Consider the following 23,780-nt stretch of genomic DNA (forward strand, 5'->3'; position numbering starts at 1 on the left):
ATTACTCGTGTTCTGAGCTGCGCGGTGGAAGCGTCTTGATATTTATGCGTATCTCGATTCCTTCCTTCCGGCTCCTCTCTATCTCTTGCATCTTAGTTTATAGCTGACCTTCACGTTCTGGGCTGCCGTCCCAGCTTTCTCCTTCATCGCGACCTTCATTATAAGCGTCGCTTCTATTGCTTGCTCTTTTGATCTTTCTCTCAAAATCATCACAGACCGTATACACGCTCAGAAACACTCACTACGCGGTCGTATTATGCTCGAGATAAATTATTCCGTATATTGGCTGACGTATAAACTGTACGTTATTTTAACCTTAACGAATATTTCATCACTTGCATCCAAGTATTCTGCCGCTCTAGTTCCTGATTTTGAATTACGCATTTTATTCAATGAACTTAAAATTGCCACTATGTACTTTAAATTTTACTTTCAATTATTTTTCCACTCACTTTCTTCTATTGGGTCGTTTGATTTGCATTGACTTGCATTTTCTTTCAGTGCCCGCGTCTTTCGTCTGTTGGTCGATATGACCAAGCTTTCATTTGTTTTTTTGTTATCAGAAAATCGACCCAAACATAAGCTGTGTGTCGAGATTAAATACTTTAACTCAGAGGGCTGTATATTTTTGAAGTGCATTAAAGGTTAATGTTCTGTCAACTGATTGTCCAGGATAAGTCCTTGATCAAGTGAGCTCGTTAAGGCTAGCTCAGCATGAAGCTCATGGAACTTTTTGTTTCATCTCGGCACGCGCTGCTCCTACTTGTACCTGCTTCACATGCTTTAGCGAATGGTTCAATTGATGAACACAATTGAAGGTTTATAAATTTTGACCACTGATATGAACACGGGGCTTAAATGTGTTAATTCATCAATTTGAAGGTGATTAATCCTCAGCGTTTGCAGAGCTACGACTGATTTTCGGCCAGATCGTCTAAATTAGGTTACAATAATACCATGGAATTAGTTCTTCAAATATGAATATTTATCCTATAAATATTTAAATCACTAAATCAGTATGCATTTGTGATCTTATTCACCGATACCAGCTACCATCTAGCATGTATGAAAGCTTGCACATTTCAGAGAGCATTTTCGAACATTTCGACGACCTTTGCTATCATGGCAGTCTCGAAGAACATATCTGGCAGTTCACGTCTGCAAACGTTCAGCAGGGATGTCGAGGTCGCTTGCAAGTGATACGCTTGCACTGCCAAACAGCCTGCCTATCCGTTGGCGCTGAGGCCTCAAGCGATTGTTGATACGGCATCCCTGATTACGCATTGTATACCTGGTGACCGCGGTTAGGCTCCCTGGCCTACACAACTAATGTTGTTACGTCGCCGCTGGCGCCATCATCATCGTCCTATTGGGCAACGTAACTCCGTTATTCGCCGCTTTTGTGGTCGCGTTGCCACTCATCACTATTTGGGTACGCGTTCTCTAGCTGTATCAAGAACATGCGATAGCGTATGCAGAACTGATTCCCATTCAATTCGTTGCTTATTCCTGTGCATGATTAGCTTTTTGAATATAAAGATACGTGTAAGTATAGGAACGAAAGTCGTCTTTAATAAAAAAAGCAGTTTAAACGCAATATTTGAAATTGTTGTTAATCTCATTCGTTTTGAAATACTCGAATTATTCCAATTTACTCTTCGATTATGCCTTGCTAATATGGAATTCGCTGAGAATAAAAAACATCATTGTGGATTCAAATATTTAATCGATATGAATTTTAACTGATAATAATATATCATATAAATATATAGTGATGAATTCTTCGTTGATTTTCGTTTTGCTTGGATATTCCGATATGCCCGCAAGGGAGAGAAAATTAATCTCTATATACCGTTATATTATTTCTTAAACTATTTCCGCATTTTCTTGTGAAGCCGAGACCTTAAATATGGCTATATGACGGCTGTGAGAAAGCAACGGAATAATGACAATCTTAATGCGCTGCCAAGTGCCGTATTTCATGTCAGGGAACATTCGAGCATATGTTTCTTGGTTCGCTGCTAGTTTACGGCCACACTGGAGACGACAATCTTGCGTGCGATCCTGTTGTGCTACATTTGGAGCTGTGCTGGAAATTAATGCAGATGAACGTACTATGAATCGGGCTCAACGGCTTGAATAAAAAGGATTATATTAGAGCTCAACGCTATTTGTGTAGTTACGACTACAAATATGTCACACTAATTTCCATGCTATCATGGTCATGTACTAGTGAATACGCTAGTGAATCTTGTGGCATCGCCACTCCGTTCCTATATTTGGGATATGCGTGCGTGCCATAGTTGCTAAGCCTGTCATGTAAAATCCTTATCTTGGTCTGAAGAGAAGGTTAAGAAGAAGAGGTTAAGATGCACACGGGACAAATGTCACAGTTCTTATTCAGCTGATCTTTACTATTTGTTTCTTTAACAATTAAGGATAATGAAACTTTGCTGTGTTTAAATTGACTCGACTTTAATTGTTCTTGAATTAATCCTCTGAATCTTATTTGTATTATTTATGTGCATTGAAATAGTTGATAATGCGCTAGTTGCAATAGTTGATAATAGTTGATAATGCGCTAGAAACTTACTTAATAATAGGCGCAATGGATAAGTTCTTTCTACTTTCTTATTCAAGATTAAATTTATTGTAAAGCGATTCTTGATACATGTTATATGCATGTGTCGTTCCTTCTCGATTGACCAGAGTCTTTCATACATAAAATTTGTCTTCAAACCTAAAATTTACTAATTAATGTGTTATATTATTATATCATCGCCATGCCCTTTGTTGTATACGAAATGATTTAATAATTGCCATAGCAAGCAAGCAAGATTATCAGTTCATCACAAGCGTCGTTTTTACTTTCAAGTAAAATACGTTGGTCGAGTTTCTATTTTGCTGCTGGCGCATGTCTTGCTCCGGAACAAGCGTTCGTATATAAGTCACTGTCGTTGGCCAGTGCCCGACCCTCGCGCTCTCTCGGCTGCTTCCCTCGACCTTGTTGAAGTGTCCAATTTGTCTCAATAAATAAAGGATTTGCAGCGTAAATCGAGTGTCCGATCAGCTTGATTACCGAGACTCTAAATCTTTGGGGCTCCACCTAAACAGCAGTGCAATCTCATGCATCCCCGCGCATAATTCATGGCATGCATAAAATATTCATTGCTGCTTTTCAATAAAAGGAATATTCTACTCAATTTGGGTGAATGGAGGTTTATGTTTTAGCGTCACTCGCTGTTTGATGTTTATCATGATTGCATATTAAGTTGAACGTATGCACGCAAAAGAAAATTTGTGTTCATTTTTCTTCCGAACGGTGTCATTGAATATTTTCAAATTAGTTCATGGAAACTGAATAAAATAATATCAAGCATTTAATTTACTTTCTGTATTCTAGGACCGCCACAACCTCCCGTCCTGTACGGCTACAGCGAAGGTACAGGTCTCCAGGAAAACAAAGAGCAAGCCATCAGCTGCGTGTCGCGAGGTGGCAACCCGCCCGCCAAACTCCAATGGTACAGAAACGGCCAGAAAATACCCAGCGAAAGTCATTTCGTGGGCGACGTGAGCACCGCAGAAATCGTCTTACTTGCTCAAGCACAAGACAACGGGGCCCAGTACCGCTGTGAAGCATTCAACTCAGCGTCGGCCTCACCCGTGAGCGTCTCTACAACACTCATAGTACACTTCCCGCCCCAAGATCTTCAGGTAATAATAAAAAATAATTATAATTATGTTTCATTATAGCTAAACATCTATGCTGCATGCTGAGCAACAAATGTCTGACAATAAATTTCGATGTTTAGTCATACGGATTATTTGTGCTAAAAAGTTATTGTACTTGCTACTCCCGTGCATTAGATCGCTATTTAGCTACCAATAGGTACATATGCGGAAGATTATTAAAAATTTATTGAAGCAATTAATTTTTCTATTCATATTAGTCTTCATTCCATTTCTCGTGAACATTTGAGACTGCAGTTATTTTTGCATAGAATTTTAAGTGCATTTCGTGTCGATACGTTTAAGCAATATTTACTGCTTTGTTGATCTTTACTGATGAGAAATTCAACCAAACCTTTGAAAAATATGTAAAAGGTCTTTTTACATCGAGTACTTCATATATTTCCTAGTCTTTGGTACTGAAATTCGAAAAGCCTTGTTGACAGCTGCTATGCTCTGTCCCAACAGGTAGCGGTGGCCCCTGAGAAGTTGAGTGCCGGCACCTCAGCCGTGTTGACTTGCCGAGCTGGCGCGTCGAACCCCGCGGCCGTCATCACGTGGTTCAGAGGAGGTTATCAAGTGCCCAGTAAAGTTATCGAGACCGCTGTGGCTGCCAATGGGGGTGAGTTGTAGTCCTCGGTAAAACCTTGTATTTAAAATTGTTCATCCCAAGTTTTCAGATTCTCTGTTTTCGCTATCAAACCAAATACTGGTACCACAATAAATTCGGCACGTATGAATAATTTGCTTCTTCTCTGTTCTGCAGTGGGAGTTAATTTGGTCTATGAGTGTAGGGGGAGGAGGGTGTAAACTCCAAAATGTTTTTAAAATTGTAAAACAATCAACGGAGCTTCATTCTGCTTTAAATTTTCTTATTGAATCATGCTATGGTAACTCCTGTTAAATTTCCCAACTACTTACTGAGAGCTCAATGAAAATTTTTTTATCGGCCACTAAGTAATTTTTATTGGCCTTTAAAAAAAAATTTTTATCGGCCTCTCGAATTTGTCGCTCCGTGGTTCGTGTGTTGATGTGTGCTGTCATTGGCGAGATGCGATATTCGTGCTATTATATATTTTTTTATATTTTGATTCATGACATTCATAAAAAAATATAACTCCGTATTCACTGCAGTGAGTGACAGAGATCGCATTTTCTCGTCGACGAAAACTTGAGGTCACGGACGGACGGACGGACAGACAGACGGACACGGCGAGCACAATAGTGCATTTTTTCCATGAATGAGAAAATGTGCTAAAAACTATTTTTCAAATCTAATTTAATGTGAGGGGCCATTTAAGCTAAAACTAATCATCGATTCCTATGCAACATGTGCTGCTGGCGTTGGAATTGACAAAGTGAAACTCGTCCAGATTGTTAGCCTTAGTTTCGCATACGGTTTTCCTGAAACCAATTTGTGTGTATTTCCATGTTGTCAGGTACGCGTGTCACCAACGTGCTCAAGCTGAACTTGACCGCCGGCGACGACGGCTTGGACTTCACATGTCGCGCCACCAACCTTGCCATGCAGCTCGATCTTAACGAAACTGTCACTCTCGACGTCAGATGTGAGTAATGAAGTACATACCTAAATTTAATATGCATAGTGATGCGTGTGAACCCGTCAGCCTCGATGTCAGATATGATTACAGGAAAACATTCCCGAATTCAGCGCCCATTGCAACACTTGTAGAATTTCTACTCGACTTACGACGCAATTGTTTAAATACTTAACCCAAAATTAATTTAATTTTTCGAAACAATATATGAAACGTGTCTCCTCAAATGCTACTGCTAAAAAATTTTCCGTACAGAAATTGTGAATAAGAAAACGCAGTTACGTTCTTGGGTTGGAATTTTACGTGCTGCATGGAGGAGCAGTATTTTTTATTTATAATTTGTAAAATTCGTCACATAACATATATCCGAACTCTTAATTACTTCTTTAACATTATTGTAGTCAATTTGTTCTTTAGAAAATAAAATTATGTAATTATTCATGGTTTGTGAGTTTAGAGACAATCGGGTTAAATCAGCATCTCTTCTCGATAGCTGAGCGTGTGGTCGTTTTTGATGGAGCCACTTATGTCGCTGATCCACTAACAGTTTAAGTCTCGTACGTGACTTGTCTTAAATGAGATTAACGTCCAAGACGGCGTCAATTAAACTCCGACGCTTCGAGTGGATGGTCTTCGTTTCAAATGAATCAACATTAATGAGTAGTGCTTATATATCTGCACTCTTTTGGACGGGAACTCTTTATGGGAACTCAGTCCACAATATCTTGACTAGGTGTTCGTTTTTTTTATCATCATATTTAAATCATCCAGTTATTATAGTGTATGCATCTTAGCTTACAACATCTCACAACTTGGTTTCAACTTTGCTGGACCTTGTATGGATGTAGTAATACACACGTACTTTTTACTTTTCTACTCGTACTTGTATAAATTGCGACTTGCTAATGAATTGATGGTTCTAAATTCAACGGCTGACTGTTCTTGGCCCACCAGCTGCGAGCTGATGTTATAAAAATTATGCACGAGCCGCTGAACTTTATTGCGCTCCTTTCTAATGGTTGAAAATTACAACTTTTCGATGTGGAAGTTATTTTCCAAAAATGTTCCGTGTTGGAATCTTATTGAAAAATATAAGAATAGTTAAGAAATTGGAGTAATTTATTCGAAAAGTATTCTTTCGAATATTCGAAACGAAAGTATTTATTCGATGTTTATGGCGTTCGTATTCGATTGCGATTCTTACATATAACTCCATGTGTAAATTATTGCCTATTATTTACAACGTTCTCCAGGAAAGCCCTAGCAAAGTTTGGTTGGAATTATTTACGCTGATATTTCATGTGCATCTTTTAAGTCAGTGCCAGTAAGCCGTCTTGGAGCTCCTTGATTGCATCTTGTACATCAGCTTAAAATTCCGCTCTCACTTCCCCTTATCCTTCTCAAATTCAATAAAATTCCTTATGAAGTGTAATCATTCAAAGTCGGGAAGTTAATTTGACGGTTCAGTGAAGGTAAACCAATTTCTCGTTCAGCATTTTCCCCTCATATTAGGAGCTCGACTACGAAATTCTCCAAAGACCGCTCGCCGCGCGCCTCATTTTTCTCACTTGGAATTTACGATAAAAATATAACAAAATGATCCAAAATAAGGTCAACATTTACTGGAGATTTTCGAGCAGCTCGAAGGGCTATGGTTGGTAAAGAAACATAGTTTCTCAACACAAATTCTTACCTTACATTGTTGCTTCTCTTGAAAAAATCTTGGTACTTTGGTGGTTTTGATAGTCCTTTCAGCGAATGCATATTGTACGCATTGTTTCCTGCTCTCAAATAGATTAAATTTGATTTTATTTCCTTGTGCTTCAAATACTACAATTATAAATTGTCTAATCGCCAACAATATTTGGTGAATAATTCATCTATCACAATGAAACGTTTAATTCTTGAGAGTTATTGCAGTAGGGATTCATTCGATTTTCCGCATTTCCCGCGCTGTTGACAGAATTACACGCTGCTGAGAACTCTTGTAAAATTCTATACATAGTATAGTTATCCATACAATCGACTGTTTCTCAGTTTAGGCTGCGGTGAAAATTCCTTTGATAAGAAAAAAATTGATAAGAAAATAATGATAAATTATTTCTAAATATTTTAGATTACTTTATTTTAATGACTTATTTCTAAATATTTTAGATTACTTTATTCAGTCACGAACACTGGAAGTTATCACTTGGTTGAATGTTGCTCCAGAAGCATGAAGATAGAGTGCAGAGCAGTTGTGATCGCGCCTTGGAAAGTCAAGGTGATCTGGTGCCTGGGAGCTGATGTGCGTGGGCGAGGCAGCGTCTGGAGGCTGCCGCTATACACAATTCTGAGCGCAGCTAAACCAGTCTTCCGCCTCGCTTCTTTATTCTCTTGCTGCTCCTTTAACTGTGAACGCCCTCAACCTACCTCTATCTCTGCATGATGCTATCGCGAACTAACGACCCAGTTCTTTTTCATTATTTAGTCGTTTAGACTTTCTTCTTGGGAATTTTTATGATTAAAGCTGCTCACTACACAAATGTCTGTATATTAACGTTCAATCAGCAGCAGGCACCATCAAAATTTCTACAATGCTCAATGAAAATTAATAACGACCATTGAAAATTTGTGTATCATCATTGTCATTATTATTTTTACTACGTATTAATGTGGCGTTGCAGAATACATGTTTTCAATACGTTTTCAATCGATTAACCACTTGGTATGCCATCCATTTTTCGTGAGCATGTTGGGAAAATGCTTCCATTTTATTCCACTCCAAAAATATGAAATGTGCCTTGCGTATACTAGATCCTTTTAACGAAGAGCTTTTCACATCTGAGCGTGACGTTGGCGAAAAGAAGCCTAATTTAAGTCATACCACCCAGTTGGTCCCCTGAATAAAGCACCCTGGGGCATTACTGCTTCCTGCCTGATCCGCTCAATATAGGTAAGAATATCACTGGAATACGTGATCTCTCCACACGGGCAGCAATAAGGGGTTAGCTCTGACCTTTCAGAAGATCGAATGGACCCGAAGTCACGACCGAGTTATTGTGTCGAACCTCCGGGTCCACGCAATAAAATTACGCAGGCAGCAACTCCAGGGTGGGGTCGTAATCTAATGCCAGACGTGATATCTGAATTATGCCAGCTAACAGTAATTACTTTATTAGCTCAAGTATAGCCAATCTTGAATGCTTTCAACGCTAAGTAAATAGCTGTAGAATTTATGAAGCATTTGTAAATATTTTAGGTTCAACATTGATCTAGCCTCTCTCCAATTTGGTATTATATAAAATATTTAAATTGTTCATAACGGAATTTTTTTCTAGATGGTTATTGATCATTCATTGAATATAAACAAGGTGTGCGAATTATTGTGAATATCCTTAAGTGATACCGAATATCGATGTGTAAAATAAAACATTTTTTGAGAAACTGATCATTTATGAATTTGGAGTTCCTTCACGTTGTGTGACTTACGTGACTGCTAATTGACGTATCATCTTTATGCCAGCTGATCGCATTATCTCCTGAAGTTTCCCTCTTAGTTTCTTAGTTATCTTCCAAGACTGCTTGTGACGGAAACTCGCAAAGCTCTTATGATATTGGCGTTGAAATGATATATCAGATTTAGGGTATCGCAGTCGGGCTCCTATTATACCTTGAGCGACTTCTATTGTGCAACTTTTGCTGGTCGCTGGGCTTTTAAAATCGAAGCGGTCGTAATGGCTTCAGGCCACCGCCTTCTTCATTGGACGCGGATATGGGGGTGCGTTCACAATCTGGCCCTTTGAAAACCCTTTGCTGGACCATTGGCAGCCCTGCTTCTTCCTGGCAGAAGCCACTGATTACTCTGCTATGATTTTCAAAGTGGATATGCTACTTGGGAAACAACTGACTTCGTGGGCTTTGAAATCATGGCTCTGAAGCACAACAGATGTATAAACGTCGAAATGTCAACGGCAGATAAACAATATAGAATTGGACTTTATACAGCAATCAACAGTATTTGTTTCTTTGTGGATCATGGAAGGTTCCATAAATCTTCTTGCTACTGCATGCTTCATACTATTGTAAGTATTTATTAGTGTACTCTGTCTTGGTGGTGGGCTAAATAGTGAATGCTTAATTCTGTTGAGCTCATTTCCTATGCAATTTATTGCTTTCGCAATTCTCTATCGTTCCACCCTTTTTCTTGGAATGTTGTGCCGCGTGAACGCGACTCGCATAGAATTGGCACTCTAGTCCAGACTGGTCGTCAGCGCGCTCGCGTGTCTTTTCAAAGCTTGGCGTTCGTTGAAAAATCCAATGGGTGCCATGCTATAAATTCTCGATAAACTGACCCATTGAGTCCCTGCAAAAATGTTTGTTACTTTATCACGTCATTGCTGGGCTTTTTTTCAATTCTACTTTCTAGCCAAAATCTGAAATTGCTTAGAATTTTATCAGCATTCTTTGATTTAACACTTCAGTGATTTAGGACAGACAGCGATAAAATTTCTCAGTTGTTGGTTTAAATTTAAGTACCTGTAACATGCATGAGTATCTAAGACTAAAAAAATAGTCATAAATAATCTACTTTCGGTTGAAGGCAGATTTGTTACAAGGCATTCATGGTTACCTGGAAATAGTGATGCCAGATATAGGAGCATCCAGTCCCTCAGTGGGCGGTCTGTCGTTCCACAAACCGTGCATAATTTTCCATTTCTGAGCGCCACTTTTAAGTGGTTTTATCCGTTTATGCGTGGAAATGTATTCTCACTGAACTGAGAAGTAATTAAATCGGGTCAATGGATCGGTTTTGAAAACTTAATTTTAACGGTTTTGTTTTATTCATTAAATACATCTTTAACTTCACATACGAATTACTTCTTCATATTTTCCAATGATGAATGCAATTGAAACATTGTGATATGGTATTTATACTATTATGTATATCGTATAATAGTATTGAATTGAGTTGAAAAGCTTAGGACTTTGGATTATAAAGAAATGGTACAATGAAAATACAATGTTTTTCTAGTCTTCATTCTAAAAGTGACTTTGGATAATATAGATAATATTCCATGATTATATCTACATTTTTGATTTTAATGTATTACTACATTCTCTGAATTTAAAAGCATCAGTGACAAATTGAATGGTCACCATTATGAATCAATCAATTATTATGAATTATATTAGTCAATCTATAATTATGAGTAAAATTAGGGTTCTTCTTAATAAGGCTTGAACTTTAAATGTATTGAAAATGCTAATTTGGTTTCTGATAGACGAAATATAAAACAAACTGAAGAGATGATAAATTTTGGTTGTGCTTGAGAGATTCTTGATAAGCATCATCAAAGATTGTATTTATAACCAACAAAAGTGCGTGTCATTTGCACTGATAATGCAACCCACATGTAGATAGGCATGGGAGCTTTTTTGTTAGAAATCCCTCTCATTCTCTCTCATGGCTGGAATTGCAGTAAATTATTTAGCTAAATATCTCATGAGGCTAGTAAAATATATTGGCTTATTCTTACTTATTTTCTTGTGTAAGTAAGTATGGGTAAATTAACTTGTCCTCACGAATTTTAAATGCAGTTCATCTTCACTTGGCTGCCGTATGAAAGAATGTCAGCTGAAATACCGTGTTGCGCCAATGCAGCATTATTGGATTTAAAATTTGCTCTCAAGGTCCATCCCTAGTAATCAGTATTTCTGCCAGTGCTATCTTCTCTTATTAATTCGCTTGAACCAATCTCATTCAGTGTATATTGCCACTGCTATATAACCTAGGTATATATATTGAAATGTCCACGCTAATAATGTTTATTTATTGAAGTTTTTACATATATAATTCAAAATATTGTTCGCAATACTTAACTAAAGAGGATAAAAATCAATATAAAGCATTGGTTCCAAACAACGATGCATGAAAAAGGTTTTGCATTAATGAATGTTAATATCGTTTATTTTGAATATAATTGCTGCAATAACGCCTTAATATTCCATTCCAATGAAATCCACTGTACTGCGTACATCTGCCGGACCGCATGTGACATCTATTAGCGCGTCAGTTATTTTGGTCCCACAGTCGTCATTGTTCCTCACCCATTCTCACCACACGTTCATCGTCGCGCCTCCGTACAGTCGGCATGCCGCAAGCACTGAACCATTAGGTACAGAACCGAGCCTTCGTCTGCCTGACTGCCACGGCGCGTTAATCCTAAGAGAAGCCTCCACAAAGGGTCCACGGCGAATCTCCAACAAACGTCAAGATAGATTCGACAGATTCGTGATTGATTGCAAATCGTTGATTGAGAATTGATTGTTCTGCGCCGTGGTGTTGCGAAGTCCATCACTATGTACTTCTATCTCGTCTGGACGCTATCGCTACTCGCTTTCGGCGTGCATATTATCGAAGAGGATCCCAGTAACCACAGGTATCAAAATTTTATCTAGTATCTCTGTGCACGGCGGATTATTTGACATTCCACTTTAATAAGGTCAAGGCAAATGTACTGATTTTTGTCCTCATTTTTTGTCGAGACGCAAAAATCAAATTTATCACCTATTTTGCAATGTTTGTGAGGGAACTGATCTTTCTACAGCAATCCTGAAATAGATTTGAACCGAACTACCGATAGTACAAGTGTTGAGCTCGGTACGAAAAGAATGTTTCGAATACAAGCGGAAAATTGCACCGTAGTTAGGGTGTAGAATGGGAACTTGTTGAAGGGTTTAACCCTCAAGTTTCGACACCAGTTCGCTCGCTCGGCGCCTTAGCTTACAGCAGCGCACAAATTTTAGCCCGGCTTTCTGGAAGCTGTTGCTACTTTGGAGGCATCTGAGTTACCGAGCCGTGCTCATTACTACAAACCTCTAACTTTGTGCGGCAAAATTTGCTCCAACATCGCAGAATTGAAACTGGTATGGCTCTAGAATGAAGGTGTGGGCAGTGAGCGCGGAACATTGCTGTGCATTTAGTCCTCACTGTTTTCCTGGTGGTAGCCATCTCTTTTTAAACATGTTTCTGCCGCCTGTGGGTGAATCTTTATCGTGTCTTTATCGTTGAAAAAATTAAAATAATTCAAGACGTTTCATTTCAGCTTTCGAGTTTAATAATTTGATCATCTTAATTTAAGTAGAGCTGAAAATCCGTTAGATTGATGATATAATTTAAAATAACTTTGTGACGTGAGAAGCATTATCTGAAACTAAATACTTAAAAATAGTATACTGTTAAACAGTAGTGGAATAAATGCCACGCATCGTAGTCTTTTTGTTTTGTGTTGGCTTCTTCATTCGTCTTCGACAGTCTTTATCAGAGAATTTCTATAGTTGACGGTGTTACTTTCCCGCATGCGCGTGCAAGCTTTATTCTAAGTAAACGTCAAATTAGGACTGAGAGAGTAGCAGGGCAGGACTCCGCTACTTCCAGACCTCAATGCTGCTTTTGTTTTAAAGGAGAAGATAATGAAGCTCCGAGTCTTCTCTACGAGCGCACCAGATTGCAGATTGTGAACCTCAGGCTGAAAAACGCATGGCGAGATTGTGGGCCGCAGGGTTACAAAAATCAAGGAGCTAAAAAGAATAAAGTTTTTTTTGGTGATGGTCTATCTGGACCTTGCTGAGGATGTTGAGCCAAGAAATGGAGATTGCTCCGTGATGTAGATGATGCTTGCACATTTTCTCTCATTCTTCACGAGGTCTGACTTTGATGAAAGTGGCACACATTAACCCTTGTGAAGCCGCTAGGCTTGTTCATTTCCTGGCTAATTAATGAGAAATCTTGAACTTTGTACCCACGAAAAAATGTTTCTGTAGCTCTTCCCATTTGAAAAGTTTGCGTTATACTTTCGGACTCCTTATCTTTATTAAAAAAAATCACTCCCGAAGATGGATTCGTTTACAAAAGTTATGCTCAACACATTTTTTGTCTTTGATTAAAAAACCCTCATTAAGCGCAAAAGACACTGTACACAATGATAATAACAATAATTATTTCTCTCGCTACCATTATGATTTTACTTGTAAGTCCATGCAGTTTTAGTGTGTGCAATGCGACCGTCCATGCGACCGTGTGCAATACCGACCGTGTGCAATACCGACCGTGTGCAATACCGACAATACCTTAGTTTTAGTGTGCAATACCGACAATACCTTAGTGCCGACCGCAATGTTTCCGCCACAGCAACCCCAATCGAGGCGTCGTCGCGTCAGAGTTAGCAATCTGTTGAATTACTCGTGACGAGCCAGCGCAAGTCGCTATAACCTGCATTAGTTTAGGATCATTCCTGGTATTCTTGTACCTGGAGCCTTTACTCGTCTGCGAACGAGCGTCATGAGCCTTTTTGAAGGAATTTCCTGTCAAGTAAATGTACCTGTGTCTCATTCCCATTTATTTTTATGCCGATATTTTTTTCTTGGCGTTGAATCGAACATTTCTGTCTGCAATTTCAACGTTTTTTCAACGCTATTTCATGCCAGTTCTTTTGAACGAAAAATATCTAGGGATATTTAACGATGATTTGCGTTGGTTAATATAGAGAATCACTTCGATCTGTAATCCAACAAAATTTCAATTCTTTAAATTTTCATCCTTGTTTTTTTTTTATCCTTGAGTGTCATACTAATTTTTATCTCCTTTTCATTTCTGATTCAACTCTGGAAAGCCCTAAGAACTGATAAGTCATATTAAAAGTCATAATTCCAGTGAAATGAATGCAATCATTTAACTTGACTTCCCATCAGACTCGACGCCCCGAGTCTTGCATAACAAATGATATTGGCCATTTGAGGAACCGCGCGATCGTGCTCATTTCTCGGCCGTCAGAGGGTGCAGTTCTTCACCGGAGTCTCCACCTAAATTCTTATTAGCAATTTTTAAGTGACATGCACTCCAGTCCTGCCGTTATTGCTTCGATCCTAGGATACTTAACTTGCTGCAAAATATGTGTGCTTTTAGCTCTGCTCCGTGAAAGATTCATAGTGTATTTCAACAAGTTATGCCGGATCATTCCTCATTCACCGCCTTCCTGAATGCACCTCAGCGTATCCACCCAAAGGCTTGGCTTGGCTTCTCCTCTACCAGAGACTTCGTGACGTCGAATTCAGTGAGATAATTTGTTATCGTCGTATTTGTCTAGTTGCCAGAGTCCTCTATGCTGCATTACTTTTCAGATAAGTTTTCAGCCCTAAGCACTGCGCTCAACGAAAACTCCATCTCTCTTATTCTCTCTGTTACTCATTATCAGCTGACGCGACTTCTATACTTTCAATCCGCTACTTATCTGTTGCCTCCTCATCATACCTTCGTTGTGCATCGCTTCTCTCTCTTCAATTGACGTTACCTCATCGCCTCCTCACCTAGCCTTCGCTTTGCATTGTTTCTCTGTCTTCACCCCGCTTATCCCTTTCTGTCTTCATTTCTCGTTACTTCGTCGCCTCCTAACCTCGCCTTCGCCGTGCATCGCTTCACTGTCATCAGTCCGAGTTTTGCGAGCTGCTCTTGCTGCGTCGGGGCGCCGCTCCCCCCACTTCCTCCGGCGCGCTCCGGCCTGCAATTAGGCGTGTTTTAGCTGGCAATTTCCTCGCCACTTGCGATGATCCCGAGACTGACGCTCCGTGCTGCTGCTGACGGTCTGGGCCGCTGTTGCTCCCGCGCATGTTGGTGCTGTTCATGTTGTCCGCTGGTGTATGCTGAGTCACGTATTCTTATATGTATATGGTGTTGTTGTCGGTTACGAAATGTCGACTAAAGTATAAATGTGACTTATTTATGCAATATTCCTTTCTTCGGTTGTTGTGTTCTTTATTCGTTTGCTATTTGTTTTATTTAATTCATCCATACAATTTTTAAAATTGAATTATATTATTTTTATATATTTTATTTTACATATTTTTATTGTTTTCAGAACCTTTTTTATCGAAATATTTGAAAATAATATTATCCGCTCTTTAAAATTCTCTTGAACTGTGAAGGTAACATTATAATCAATTAATTATAATTAATTTATAGCAATGATTCGCATGTATCACTCATTTCAAGAGGTTCGAACTTCACCAAATATCATTTTAATGCGTGCCACCCCTTGTTATTTATCTTGAGTCATTAAAGTCACGGGCGTGTCGACTCCAGGGACAGACCTTCGCACGCATCCGGTTCATTGAAGACCCCTTGATCCTTTGTTAATAAACTGCACGCCTGAGGTCTAAAGAGCGCCCATCAACTCCTTTGTTCGTCAACGTCGTCCCGAAATCACGTGAATTGTTAGCTGTTCTTTTCAACTAGATTGATATCACTGAGCGATTCATCCTGCTATAAGAAACGTTCCTGATCAGCACTATCTTGAAAGGTTTTCAGATTTGGATCTGCGTTGAATAATTGGCTCTATTACTGAGTTTTTATTAGCATGTATTTTGGTTTTGTTGCAAAATTGACTAGAAAAACTAACTTGTCCTATGATGTCATGTAATTAAATGTAATTATGTGGTTAAACGCCTACAAGCTCTTCAGTCCAGTTTGTGGGTGTACGTTGTTCAAGTACGCATCTAAGTGCTCCAATCACATGGAAATAAGCCAATAAAACCTTCTGTGCTGAACAAATTTTATTCAATCTATGATGAAGTCTAAATTTTAAGCATGGAATATTTTATTTAATACTGCCTGGACTTGAATGACGCCTGGAACCTGAGGAGTGAGCACTGAGCCCCGCCTTCGTTGTGCGTCATTGGCGCGCGGAAACCGTGCCGGCGCAGCGTAGCTACTGGAAGCGCCGTCGTGGCGTGGCTTCATCGCGTGCTTCTGATTTTTTTGCGTCACGAAGTTTGTTGTTGGTTGCCGTTCTTGTTGGAATGTCACTCTAATCTACCGCATGTCATGCGTATTATTTTGTTTTCTAGGTATTCTATTTTATAATAAAAACACATCATTTTTATCATTAATCGGCCTATTAACTTTTAAACGCCGTTTCATACTGGGAATTTTTATGTAGATCGCTTCTTTTAAGGATTAACAAAGTTTAGGTCATAGATAATTTCAGGGGAATTAGTGTGATTTTTGAACGAATCAGTTCTAGTCAAGATTTTTCTAATAAACCTACTCTAAATCAACACTGAGAAATCTCGGTAGAGTGTTACAGCTAAGTCGTCGTGTCCAAAAGAACTGCCGTCTCTATAAAATTACATTACAAGTTTTATTTTTCACCACCGAAGTGATGTATAATTTACGGGTCATTTGTAATTATTCTAGAGTCATTTGCAATTTGTAATCCCTGCTGACCAGTGCAGTTGCTAGAATATAAGTCTTATGTTGCGAGGTCATTATCATGTTCCCTTCGACACATCCTCCCTTGAGCTGCTACCTACCTTCCGTGCCTGAGGCATCATTGCCTCGAGGATACATCATGCTTCTTCAAAACGTGCGGCTCGCCGTCCGCCGGAAAGCGCACATTATCTGTCCCGCAGCCCTCCATCCCGTCACTTCGGTCGGGGTGTGGGCTGCACCGTACCAATCTTTTCTAGGAGGCTCGGTCGGGTGGAGTGGGGCTGAACCGTACCAATCTTTTCTAGGAGACTCGGTCGGGATGAGTGGGGCTGCTCTGTACCAATCTTTTCTAGGAGACTCGGTCGGGAGGGGTGGGGCTGCACTGTACCAATCTTTTCTAGGAGACTTTGTCGGGAGGGGTGGGGCTGCACCGTACCAATCTTTTCTAGGAGGCTCGGTCAGGAGGGGTGGGCTGCACCGTACCAATCTTTTTTATGAAACTCGTTCGGGGTTCGGGCTTCTCTGTATCAATATTTTCTAGGAAATGCGTTCGATGTGGGGCTGTTCCGTACCAATCTTTTTCTAGGAGATTTGGTCGGGAGGAGTGGGGCTGCACCGTACCACTCTTAACTAGGAGACTCGGTCGGGGTGGGGGCTGCACCGTACCAATCTTTTCTAGGAGACAATGACAAATTTGCGACGTAGGGCGCTCTGAGCCCTCATGGACATGTACTCTATGCATGAATGCGAGCGACGTTTGATGTTCTGATGTAACATGATATGCTTTAAGCATGTTTTCTGTAAGCGATAGAATGTGATTTGAGGAAATATATCTATTTTATAAAAAAATTCAGCCATTATTTCCTGTCTATTTTGAGTATAGAAGGCGACATGTTTTATACAATGACCAATTACCGGTTCTGTGTCTTTCCATGATTGTTTCTTTACTATGTTTCGCAGATTGGGCCGGCCAGTTGCAGAAATACGAATACTTTTAAATATATGTTGTTGTTTTTTCCATGCGTTTGATTACTCTGTATTCGGGTGTAAGTTCTAGGAAAAAATCAAAATTGAAGCACAAAATGAATAAATAAAAATTGTACTCAAGTGATAAGTTTTGAGAGAAGTGGTTTATAGATTCCATGTTTTTGGCTTATAATTAAAATGCAGAAACTTCTTACCTACCTATTCTAATCCATGCCGTGTGTCTTTGAAAAGTTTCAAACGCTTTCAATCTGCTCATAGGCCCTTAGAGTTTTTTATGTAGCTACTGCTTGGGAGTGCAATTTTGTTACATTCTTTTGGGCTGATGAAGTAGCGTTGCGTTGTTTTCTAACCTCGTGACGAGTGTTATCTGACGATGTACTCATGTTGTCGGACGCTGCGCTCGTGTTTTCATTTGCGCGTCTGAGGAGCGAGCGACATGCGACCCTGTGGCTCACTCGTGCCACTCACGAGGTCCTCAATTAAAAAGTTCTGTGCTGTCCGAGAGTTGTCTAACGCGTTAGGGAAAAGAGTGGACAGGCTCAAATTGATTTCCTGGCGGGCCCTTTACACATCAAATGCTCAATTGAAGCACAATTAGCAAGTTGGAGAAGAAGTTGCGAAAAATTCCAGCACCAATGGTGGCCTTAATTGGTCGCATATTCACTTGCAAACGAGCCAAAACGGCGGGCGCTGCTTGGCTGAATTTGGCTGCTATGACAAAGCGAGGTCTCACCAGTTCCTATGGTAGCAAATGCGAGCATCAGCTCTGTTGCTCAGTGTGCCTTTAATTCCTTCATTTAAGCTTCCATTTAGGACTCTAAAGTGCCCTCATCGTAGCTGCGTTCAATGTGCGCACGTTAGGTTTGAATAGGTTGTCCTCAACATCAGTGATGTGTTTGCCATGTGAGGGTGAATTGCATGTACACGAGTAAAAGTTGATCTTAATTTAATTTCGTTTACAAGGTCTAAATTTTGCCTTCTTAGTTTGTTAGGCATTCATGTCAGAGAGATGGCTTGGGTTGTTCAAAATGAATTTGTCCATTTTGATTCGTGAATTAATTTGAACGGAATATTTATTAACAAGTTTCGTTCTTTACATGTCATGAAATTAGAATGTTAAATGATGGACGGAATGTGTTAGAGGGTTCACAGAAAAGTTTACGTCACATTCCATGTATGAAATGGATAGTTTAAATTATTTAAGTCTCATTCTTAATGGAGGTAAAAAGTTCTATGCGTTATGATTTTTATGGGATTGATGCGTTTTTAAGCATGAGATCACTTGTGCCAATTTAGCTGATTTAAATTTTTTTTAATTTAGTTCAGCTCACATATCTATTGAAATTTTGCTCAAAGTATCGTAATCTGTGCCTGAATTATCACTGACAGTAATTGAAAAGCACAATATGGGCAAACTTGCGTGTTTGAAGTAAAACTCGCCTTGCTACACGAGGTTCTGACCGCGAGGGAGTCCGGAGGGAAGAGGTGGATGCGTTGCTCCAAATTAGGATTCGTTCTGGAGGGTAAATATCGTGGCTGGAGCAAAGCTCCGTGGGAATATAACAGTCTGTTGTCGTCGTCCTGCCGACACCATAACCTCGCCGCGGCTGGGCGCAATTTACATTTGTTTTGTACTGAAGTTGTTGTTCTTCACTTTGCCTTGGTATGTATATATAGTTGCATTCGCTCTCATGCTGCCATGGAGGTGGGCTTCTTATTCGGGTGTAGACATTATTCAAGTTATTATCATTATATCCTGTACGTCTTACTTCATCAAAAATGGTTTCCCTCAAAATATTCGGCTTTTATTATAACAATCCCGATGATTTTTTCACATTTTTACAATGATATATGCCGGAATGTTTTTCACTGTCATTGGTGTCTGGTAGAAGGTTTTTCATGTAAGTTGAAAGTTTTGACTACTCGTCTGCTTCCGTGACTCCCGAAATTATTCACATGTACGTCATCATTTGTGTTAATTTTTAATTATATTTTAGTTCATCTAGCGGGAACACACCAAACTCTGGGAACGCTTAACTTACTCCTGAGAATAAAAAATCAATCATCAATTAGAAAATCATCAGATTTCAGTTTTATTCAAAAGGCGTTATCGGAGTTCAATTGCGGCATCATGTCGTTGTCTTCTCTGAGCAGTCAATGGCGGCTGAGTTTATTAAAAGTGTTCCGACTTGAAAGAAGTAAATCTAATTCTTTTCATTCCGAATATATTGGAATTTAAACAGAAAATTCTATTATAATTTAAATGAATTGTAGTTGTCCTCCGTGAAAAATGTTACCTATCTTGACTGAATTTGAATACTGCGTCATATGACCGAAAGAAATAATTTCCTGAAAATAAAATGGAAACAGTGCGCAACGAAGGTTCTTATTTGGCTGTATTAATAATTTTATTTTAAACTAAATTCGTCTCTCGAAGTTTTGAGCTTATTTCGGTGTTCAATAATCGTGGTTGAGTAGCAATTAACATGTCCACCCCAAGTGCGGTTGAAATAATTGTGCGATTTTTTAAGCAGGTTTTATTGTCATAAACCATATAAAATAGTTGTCACTCAACAGATTGATCTACCATTAATATTTTTGTGCGAATATGTCTGTTAGTCTTTCAAACTGTTGAAATGCTTGCGTGACAACGAGTAGAACGCTCACAGACCTAGAGCATGGCGATGCTTTTTCACGCTCTGAACAAATTACGAGCTGCTGATTCAGATTATCCAAGCTTGGAGTAGACGAAATCTCGTTAGCTTTCATCTCGGCCATAAAAAAATTAATCTCTTATGCATCAGTTAACGAGATTAAAAACAGCATGCCACTGGCGCTACATTCTATTGGTCCTTTCATGTTCCTGTCGCCTGTTATGTTGGAAGCGCGTGTTGTGAGCATCTGATGTCAATTCTCTGAATTCAAGTATGATCTTCTATTGTTTGCAATCGAGTGTGAGCGTGTCTATTGAATTATATAATCTTGCCGAAAATTTGTGTGTACGTGATCTTGACTTGATATTTCATATTTCATTTCCATTTCACAATATATTTTCATGTTGGAATAAATAGCTATTATTTGAATTACTATATTAATTTTTTTGGAAACACAAGGTTTTTTTGTATCAATTTCCAAATAATGCTCTTGTAAATACGAACGAAGACCTTAAATCAGGATTTGAAGAAGCTATATAACGGTGAAAATTTTTCTTACTGAAATAACTCTGCATTTTCCTGCAACTTACATAAATATTGTGATTGATGTTCTCTAGTTCTATTTAAGTAGGTCTGTTCTTGAAAAAATAGGGGAAAAGGCTTATATGTCCATTCAATTTATTAGCTCTCATCTATTTACTTAGTCATTTTCCTAAATTTATTTTCGGCAAATATTTCGGATCTATAAGTGCAAGTAATCAATAATCAAACTACTAATTTCACTTTCAACCTTGTATCTACAATCATTACGTTCATTGTTTTGATTAACCTGGAGCCAAAATAGTTCTCCTGAATTTTCCACATGAAGTTCCCTTGATGTTCAACATTTTGCGTTGATTTTTGCCCCGCTGCTATGATGTTAGGCCGCTGAAGTCTGCGAATTACTCTCGGGTTTTCGCTATTACGCTCCTCTGATATCGCCTTACGCCGACGGTGTTGGGTTTAAAAAGATCGGATCACCGGCCAAGTCTTTAGCTCAATGTTACCGCCGCGCTCCAACTGAAATAGACGACAGGTTTTGTTCACACAACCAAGACCTTTTATAATTTGCAGGGTGTAATACGCGTTGAAACCCAGATTTAGACACCATCCAAAATCCTGATTCATTGTGCGCGTAAAATGTATACACCATTTTTTTTAAATTTACGCATGTGTGCTGGCATGAATGAGAACTACATGTCGTTTTAAGGCCTCGCAAATACGAATCTTTGAACGAACAATGTATTATTTTTTCCTGAATTGTCACCGAATTTCGTTCGAAATACGTACTTCAGTATGTGTCATGATTACTCAGAACGGTTCTGTGAGGGGGGTGTGAGTTGGATTTATTGGCCGTGCAGGACTGTCTTGTCGCATCAAATATATGAGAGAGATTTTTGAATGAATTTTCAAGTAAAGCTGTTTGAATGGCGAAACATGTCTACCTCCAGCATACGCCTCGTATAAGTCGTTCGATATAGCGCTTGTACTTATGTCATGGCACTTCAATGTTCAGGTTTCTTTTTTGTTAATTCCTGCGTGTATTTTGTTTACATTTTCCCCCGAATAAACGGAGCCACTTGGTGTGAGCCACTTGGCTGCTTATCTGTGAATCTTTTGTAGGAAAATAACTTTTTTATTGGTAATATCTGTTGCATCCTCATTCAATGTTAAGTGAAAATAAAACCGGATATTTTGCAGATGTCGTAGAAGTCTAAAATTCTAATCGATATTCTAATTCTAATGTGTTTGTGCACATATAATTTCTATCTTTGCTTGTCATTGAATACGATATACAAATGGTATGTATACCTACCATACAATCAAGTCAACTTTACTTTTCACATAAAAAAAAAACTCGTAAGTTTTTTTTCGGTGTTAAGTCTAGTGTTCAATTTGTATTTAATGCCACTACGTTGACTAGCATGTAGTTGGCTAGTATATCCCTTATTGCGATCTCTGAGAGGCATGGCGGTAATGCTTTCTCAGCCATATATTGCGGTCATTACGAACGAGATAAAGAGACGCCTTAACGAGCGCCACTGCGAATAATTACCACTGATGCTCGTCGTGCTGCCCCTCAAGTGGTTCGTTGACGGGTTCACCTATGCAGTATTGTAGCGCTTACTTAGTTTTGAGGATGAGCGTGCTACTCGCATTTCCCTAAAATTCTAATTATGCTTTTTCAAGTTGCGACAAATCTCATCCCCCGTTGACGCAACAAATGAATTATTGCGAAGCGTAACGTGTCTTTACGTCAAGTTTGGGGTTTCATGGTCCAAGGCTAGCTGATATGCAGCTAATGAATGATATGATAGCGCCTGGAAGTCCAGTGGTGACGGCAGATCAAGCCACAGAGTTACCGTTTTTCACTATCAAGCTTGCTATTTCATTTTTTTACTGAGTTTATACAGAGCTCGCGGCGATGAGCAAACTTCCGGTTTACAATCTAAAAACTAAAAATTCAATGCTCATCCGCTGGAACGATGCAATCTTCTGTACCAGCGATAGAAATGGCTTCAGAAACCATATTGCTGGGATAGTAGATTTTGTTACAACATATTACCATCTTTCTGGCTGTTTATTATTACTAGGACGGTGGAAGTAAAATATTAATGGATGCCTAGAGTTGGATGGCGGAATAAGTTTATTCACCTGGAGAGGTAGAATACGCCTAATTCTGTTTAAACAAGGAAACTATCGTGGAAAATGATCGATTTCCCCCATCAACCTCTAACGAATTTCACATTCGGCTACAAACACTAATATATTCATCATCCTGAAAAATTCCATTCTATCGAGCACACATTTTGAGTGATTGAGGGAACAGAAGATTTTGAGTTCTCGAGAAATTATATAACTTCATTCAGCAGCAAATGATCATTTGTTCCCGAACGTGCTTGGTAAAAACGTGCAGAAAAAATGTATTTCAGTTTAATGGAGAACAAAGGAAAGCCAGCATCATTAGAGCTACTAAAGCAGGGAAAATAATTATTATGAATCGGGTGGAGAAAGTATTTAAAAATCAGCATGCACCTTTTCAATCGACAACCATTGTTTTAGTCCATTCAAATGTGTTTACCATCCCTAATCTTAAATTTTGAGAAAATTATTTTTGATAATTAACTGCTGAACATTGATTTCTGTGAACAGACCCTCATAGATACCCACGCCTATTGATACCTGAATACCTGCATACTTGATCCCGTAATTATCTTAAGAGACTCAAGCTTAATATTACCGCCATTACAAAACTTTTACGAATAAATAAAAAGTACGATTTTTTGTCATTTCATTTATCTAATTCAATTTGCTAATGCATTCAAATGAAGCTCACCAATCTCATCATCCGACTGCCAATATCTTTTATCGCATAGAAATAAATTCGAAAATATTTACTGATACTGGTGAAGCTTTTGAGGAGTTTTGCTACGCAATCTTATATGAAAAAAAAACTACTAAGTAGTTACTGAAGCTCCTTTTTTCGTGGTTTGAAGTGCGTAGTTAATTTAACACATTCTGATGCGCGCTTAATGCAATTGTTCAGTCATTGTTCATGATACA

At 38.9% G+C, this 23,780-nt stretch overlaps 1 protein-coding gene across 3 annotated transcripts in view; it reads left to right on the top strand.

Moving 5' to 3' along the window:
- The window catches only part of LOC108679880 (nephrin), a 152,761-nt gene that overhangs the window by 102,095 nt on the left and 26,886 nt on the right, over positions 1 to 23,780 (top strand). For all 3 annotated transcript variants that reach the window (XM_018168615.2, XM_018168617.2, XM_018168618.2), the window contains exons 9-11: positions 3,404 to 3,714; positions 4,198 to 4,351; positions 5,169 to 5,297. In XM_018168615.2, the coding sequence (XP_018024104.1) occupies positions 3,404 to 3,714; positions 4,198 to 4,351; positions 5,169 to 5,297 (594 nt within the window). The remainder of the gene's footprint in view (positions 1 to 3,403; positions 3,715 to 4,197; positions 4,352 to 5,168; positions 5,298 to 23,780) is intronic.

The sequence above is a fragment of the Hyalella azteca genome, unplaced genomic scaffold (genome assembly GCF_000764305.2).
Source record: "Hyalella azteca isolate HAZT.00-mixed unplaced genomic scaffold, Hazt_2.0.2 contig11639, whole genome shotgun sequence".
Taxonomy (NCBI): Eukaryota; Metazoa; Arthropoda; class Malacostraca; order Amphipoda; family Hyalellidae; genus Hyalella; species Hyalella azteca.